A 6,627-nucleotide genomic window follows, 5' to 3' on the forward strand; every position below is an offset into this window, starting at 1 on the left:
GAGGAGAGAGAGATTTCATATGGAGCCTCTTTTTGTGGTGGTGGTCGCGAAGAGGGTTTCGAAGCAAAGCCAGAAAAGCTGAAGAAGAAGAAGAAGGGACGAGTCTCAGACCACGAAGAACAACTGTAATAACGTCTCCCTTAGTTTCTCTATCTCTTTCAAATCTCTCTCCTCTCTTTGTTTCTATCCATCTTTCAATCTATTTCTCTCGCTTAATTGATGGATCCATTCGATTCTATTTCTCCTCTCATCGAGCTTCGAAAAGGTATAATTAGATCTTTCTCTGTTCAGATCTTTGAGTTTTCTTTTAAAAAAATGGTTTTTTGTTTAGATTTTCTCGATTTTTGGCTAGAGATCTTTGGAATCCGACTGCTTGATGCACAAATCTAGAAGTTTTGACTTGTATTTTTTATTTATTTCTATTATAGATTTAACTATTTGTTGGTTTGTGGATGTGAATGGTTTTGTATCTGATGTTGAATTTAAGGATAAGAATTCGGGAGATTAGGTTTGTGGATGAGATTTCGTTTTGATTTGTTTATTATCTTTGTGAAAATCGGTGGATTTCTTTAGATATGTTTGTTTTTATATAATTCTAAGGTTTTAAAGTTTCAACCTTTTTTACTTTCTTGTATTTGTTCAGTAATTCTATTGTTCTTTAGGCTCTTTTACTTCCTGACATAGTTCAATTCCCCTCTTTGTTTCATTCTAAGAGTGCCCTTGTCAGATTTTATCTATTTCTATCTTTAATTAGATTATGTTTTTGTGACTGGATCGTTCCATCTTCCTTGGTTTCTTGATTTTTCTCTGAAACCTAACAGTTATTTCTTTTTTAATTTCTGTTGTAAATTCAGCAGACACTTGATTGCATGCACACGACGAGTATATAAAAATGAATTGCTGTTTAGTTTTCCTTTAGTCCGATTCTTCTTCCATTTCAATCTATTGTTTCCTTGCAGGTTTGGGATAATACTTGCTGGAATTCTGTTTTTTCCTCTGTGGGAAAGCTTTTGTATTTACGCTAGTGTCATTTTATTTTTATTATCCATATAATGATGAACTTGTCTAAAAAGAGTATCTCGAACAATATCACGGCGTTGGATATCTCGAACAAGACAACAACTTTGAATCCAAATGCAGCAGAGTTCATTCCTCATGCTCTTAGATCTTCGTCTGGAAGCACCAGCACAGGAGATGTGTCAGCAAAGCTTGATGCATCTATGACATTTGGGAAAACAGTTTTAGATCGATCAGAGTCCAATGTTTCAAACAATTCAGATGAGGAGGCTCAACAATATTGGCGCCACCAGCTTCCCGATGACATCACACCCGACTTCAAGTTCATGGGAGAAGATGAGTCACAAGGACCCGGGAGTCTCTCATTTGCAAGTTTGTCCATTAATGATGGGAGTGAAAACTCGGGGTTCTCTGCATCTACGGGAAATGGCCACATATTGAGCAAACGACAGGAATTATCTTCTCATGTCAGTGATGATAACAGCGTGGTTGAAAAGATGAGATATTCTGTGTCATCGTTTGGGGAAGATCAGTCGTCAGTTGGTTTTGGGAATTTTCCAACTAATCCTTGGGACAAACGGTATGTCAGTGGTGATCAACCTGTCAACAATGGAAGGGATGGTTTTCAATATAATGGGAACTCGGGTGTGGGATTTCTAAATGATATGTTAAGCGAGAATGCGGTTTTGGATGATTCTGAGATTAATCCTGTGGAGTTTTTGGCTTCACAATTCCCTGGTTTTGCTGCTGAAAGCCTTGCAGAGGTTTACTATGCCAATGGATGTGATTTGAACTTAACCATCGAAATGCTCACTCAACTTGAGGTATGCTTCATTCTTTCTAACTAGCCTACCTTTGTTACGACAAATAGGCATGTTTCTACTCTGGATCTTGTCAAGTATTTGGGGTTAGATTCAAAGGAACAGAAAGAGGGCTGTCAATGGGTAGGCTCTGTTTTGGCTTGGCCGAACCCAACCCTAAATGAGTGGATTGCGGACTAGACTGGCATCTAAACTCTACCTGGCCTGAATTGGCCACCCTAGCCCAGCCCACCCGAGGCTTAGACTGAGCTTGGGCTTTGTTTAAGGATTGATAAAAGTCATCAACACTTCCCTGATAACCTGTAGGAGCATTGTTTTAAAACCAAAACACAGTTTTAAGTATCTGAACACTGTTTGCATTAGGCTTGGCTGGACCACAGTTTGAAACATATATGTGAGATAAGTGTTCCAACCACAATATGGTTTTGATTCAACTTGAATCCACTGCAGATTTTTCGTTTTAAGTCCAGATGTGTACCTATATTAAAATGACCAACAAGTAATAGATGGTACACACTCGAATGATAAAGTGATTTTGCGTAAAGGCCCACATTATACCTCTGTTACATAGGTTCAAAGGCATAAAGGCTCACATTTTGATGAATTAGTTGTTATTTATCAAAAGATTGCTAATCGATTTGAAGTTCAAATATGTTTTAGTTTAGTTGAATTAATCATTTTAAATTCAGATGACAACATTGTTCGAGATACTTGTGACGGTCTTAGTCAAACATCCAACATTCAAGGGAATGACTAGAATCACTGAAATCAACCCTCTTTCAGAATTTCTGTTCCCTTTTGAGTTTTGGAGCCTTACCAATATCCAAATTAAACAATAATAAATATAAAGAATCAATCATTATAAAGAAAGAACCAAGTATGGACTTGAGAACTTGGTTTTGACTCGTCCAAGTCAATGAATCAGCTCTAGAACCCAACTTCAAGATATGCACACTCAATTGGTGCTATGTGCCTGGCCTAGATTAAGTATAATTCATACTGCAATATAATATGCAGAGGATTCTTCTTTCAATCGCATAACTAGAGATCTCCAATTCAGTCAACTGAGTTTTCGTCTTCTCCCGACTTTGAGCACTGGTTTTTTACCTACCAAAAAACCTTTGACACTTAAAATTAGATTTTAGTTTGTCCTTGCTCCCAATATCATCATCCCTTAAAAGCAGATGCCAATGAACCCATTTTGTAGATTTAATTCCCACCTATTTTTTACGAAGTTTCCTATTCAATTCCTTTTACAATTCTGGCAGCATCGCTTCCCTTAAAATTTGGTGATAACAGTTATCCATTACCCCAAATCTTGCCTTCAGTTGCTCGTTGTTCAATACTCCGACTATAATCTCTGTTTTCCCAGTGGGATTCTTTTGACTAAATTGAGATGGTTTCCTTAACAGGTTCATATCCAAGCTTGTTATCTGCAAAGTACCACTTTTTATCCCTTTAAAGCCCTCGAGGTTCGAAAGCATTCGACCTCTCTGCCTTTGCTCAGTGTGAATCTCGAGGTGACAATTTGGGATGTCTTCCAATTTTTACCCATACCATGATAAGAAATGGGAAAAGTTTATGCCGTGACTATCCGTGCAATATCCAGTACTGTTGTTATGTCATGTTGACAATCGATTCATGTAAAGTTAAGCTTTTCGAAGTATCTGAGTGTTGCTGAGAGTAGATCCATTTCTTTCCCAAACCGATTTTATCATCTTTATTTTCATTGATACCTTGGGATACTCTTTGAATTCATGCTTTCACAAAGCCACCTGGTTTACTATTGCAGCTTCAAGTTGATGGTGGTTTCAGTCAGAACCTGAACTCGAAGGCCTTGTCAAATGCATTGGATTTCCCTGCACTTATTGAACCAGATAATCAAAATACCAGTCCTTATGGATCTGCTGACAAGGACAATATTCTTTTATTCAATTCCAGCTCGTCTGCTCCATCTAGAGGTGCTATAGATTTTGCTTCAGCTGTCAGAAAATTGGCATCTCAGGATTCTGGTCAGTGGAAGTATGAGAGAAATGGTTCTCCAAATGCCAGTGTTGGCTCAAGTAGAAGTTCTCATATTTTGGCCAGTTCATACAGTGGTGGTCATGGTAGGCCCACATATGGTGATAGGTTGCAAAATTATGGTTCAGCTCGGGGACCTCCTGTTTGGCTCGAGACTGGAGAAGTCGTGGGTAATGTTCCTGAGTTGACATCTTTATACATAATTCAGTATGGTCATATGCGTTAGGAGTCATTTTTTGCCATCTGCATTTATTATTTGCCTTAACAATGTTGAGATGGCAGCAAATATGTATTCAGAGCTGAGGGAAGAAGCTCGTGATCATGCACGCCTTCGTAATGCATACTTTGAACAGGTATCGGAATCTCACTTTTCTTCTCCTCTTCACGCACAATTACTTCTCTTCTCCTCATCACTCTTTCTGTTTCTCTGTGTTAAATGAACTAATAGACACGCATACATTGGGTGTGATTCACTAAAAGAACAATTGGAAGAAATTCTCAGCTCTGTCATATGTTGGTCCTGTATGGAAACTTGTTTGTAAGGGTCGTGAGCTCCAAGCTCCAAGCTTCAACTTTAACTTAAATGTATGCATATGGTGAAACCAACTTAATAAATTTCTCTAAATCTAATATGTAGGCCCCGTATGGAAGGTGAACATATTTCTTTAAAACAAGTTTTTATTGGTTTGGGAATACCAAAATGGTAGAAATTTACTTTTAAGGAATGCCTTTCCAAAATTGGTTTGGAATTGTTTCATATGTTACAAAAGTATTTAAATTGATCAAGGAATAGTTTTCAGATCCTTGGCCTACTTATACATTTGTTATATGTAAGGTTATTCCATGGTTTTAAGAGTCAAGACTCTGGGTCCATTTCTTCTGGTGCCTAGATCGAGCAACTCCAATGACCTGGGTTCATCCAAGCCTGAAGAACAGAAAAGGCCAAGCTAATGCCCTGTCAAGATTGATTCAAAATAAAATATGGATCAATGGCTGAGAGATGATTCAAAGCGGAGATCGGACACGTTAGGCCTATCTGCTGAGTCTGAATCATGGGTGTTATGACCTGGCCCAGGTGATCTTGGGTTAACTTGGGCAGATCTAAGCCAGATTGTCTGAGACTTGAAACCATGCACTATTATTCTCAGTTGTTACCCCTTCTCATAACCCAGGTTTAGGAAAAATAAATTTTTTTCCCGCTCTTTAACTTGCCCAAGTCAATTGAACTCTGCGGGTAGTTTCATCCCTTGGCCTGGCCCCTTGATTCTAAGCCATCTTTCTCAAAATCTGAGTTTTGGATCAGCCTGGAACATTAGTCTCAGCTGACCAATCAAGTTTTTGAGTAGTGAAGAATGAATGTCTGGTCATGGGGTGCCTTAGTGCTGTGCTTAGCCCCCTAATGACCATGCATTGGTTGGAAATGTGCCTCCTGAGGCGTGTTTTCAATCAACCAGTGATGTTAGGCGAACTGCATACACTTGTGCAATACCCAGTACCACCTTCCAAGTGAGTTAGCAACTACCAAATTACATCATGGAGGCACCAAGTTATGTTTGTCGATGATGTATTTTTTAACAGGCACGGCAGGCATATCTCATTGGCAACAAGGCTTTAGCAAAGGAATTAAGTGTGAAAGGGCAGCTGCACAATATGCATATGAAGGCAGCTCATGGGAAGGCTCAAGAATCCATTTACCGACAGAGGTTTGTTTTACCCAGATTATCACAATATTGGACTACACGTGAGGTTCATGTATTATTGTTTTTCACAATTGTGTTTATGAATTTTGTTACAAGTTTAATCATGTTTATGATGCATGCAAGGGATCATGAATTATTTTTCATATTTGTACTAATGTATTATGATGAGTTCTGACATGTTTATATACCGTGGAAACATTACTGATAGTGGTCTGATGGATCCCGTGAAAACTTCTTCTTGTTTTTTCTTAGTTTAGGGGGGGGGGGGGGGGGGTTGTAATTTATGGAACATTTATAGCTTGATTTGTTCTTCTGGAGCTTTAACTAGGTGGAGGTCTGTTCTACTATGTAGGAACCCGATTCCTCCAGAGGTGCATGCTTATGGGAGGGGACAGGAGCGGATGATAGATTTGCATGGGCTACACGTGAATGAGGCCATTCACAGGCTGAGAAACGAGCTGTCTGTGTTGAGGAGTGCAGCAAGGTCTGCTGATCAGCGTCTGCAGGTTTATATTTGTGTTGGTACGGGACACCACACCAAGGGACCCCACACCCCGGCAAAGCTGCCTGTTGCTGTAGAACAATACCTGCTTATAGAAGAGGGCCTTGAGTACACTGAAATGCAGCCTGGACTGCTGCGGGTTGTGATATATTGATTCAGAGAAAAAAGACTGTAAGGTATAGGAGGAATTTTCAACACACAATCGGAATCCACCGGTCTATCACGACCGTTATTCTTGTATGTGTATATGGAAGAGGAATCAAATCATGGCTAAAAAAAAAAAAAAAGATGTATCATTACTAAATTAACAGGGTGACAGAAGCGTCACATTTTGGAAGTTTTCAGGCAGGCTTGAGTGGCCTCCCTGTCTCAACTGTTCTTTTCTGTACCTTACCTTTGTTTATATTTGGTTAATTTTTTTTTTATATGTTCTACCTTGTTCTCAGCTGTAACACAGAACTGATATACATGACAGTTCAATTTACTAGCATGAATTCTCTCTTCTCAAGCAAGTTCCTAATCTGGGATTCAGAGGCATGATCGGAAAAATCTGATTGAGCCAGCC

The 6,627-nt window shown here is 39.1% G+C and overlaps 1 protein-coding gene across 1 annotated transcript; it reads left to right on the forward strand.

The window, feature by feature from the left end:
* LOC147397710 (polyadenylate-binding protein-interacting protein 7-like) lies at positions 1 to 6,570 on the forward strand. Its single transcript, XM_086449594.1, has 6 exons — positions 1 to 265; positions 960 to 1,841; positions 3,631 to 4,030; positions 4,143 to 4,213; positions 5,439 to 5,563; positions 5,913 to 6,570. Exons 2-6 carry the CDS (start codon positions 1,053 to 1,055, stop codon positions 6,214 to 6,216), a joined length of 1,689 nt encoding a protein of 562 aa, XP_086305720.1. The 5' UTR covers positions 1 to 265; positions 960 to 1,052; the 3' UTR covers positions 6,217 to 6,570.
* Positions 6,571 to 6,627: the final 57 nt, after the last annotated feature.

This window comes from Akebia trifoliata, chromosome 8 (genome assembly GCF_017979445.1).
Source record: "Akebia trifoliata isolate Shusen 1 chromosome 8, ASM1797944v1, whole genome shotgun sequence".
In the NCBI taxonomy this organism is placed as follows: domain Eukaryota; kingdom Viridiplantae; phylum Streptophyta; class Magnoliopsida; order Ranunculales; family Lardizabalaceae; genus Akebia; species Akebia trifoliata.

Excerpts from the sequence above, each read along its gene's own strand:
- LOC147397710 (XM_086449594.1), top strand. The coding sequence starts at position 1,053 with ATGATGAACTTGTCTAAAAAGAGTATCTCGAACAATATCACGGCGTTG. Across the intron at positions 1,842-3,630 it reads AAATGCTCACTCAACTTGAG|CTTCAAGTTGATGGTGGTTT; the intron begins GTATGCTTCATT and ends TTACTATTGCAG. Across the intron at positions 4,214-5,438 it reads GTAATGCATACTTTGAACAG|GCACGGCAGGCATATCTCAT; the intron begins GTATCGGAATCT and ends ATTTTTTAACAG.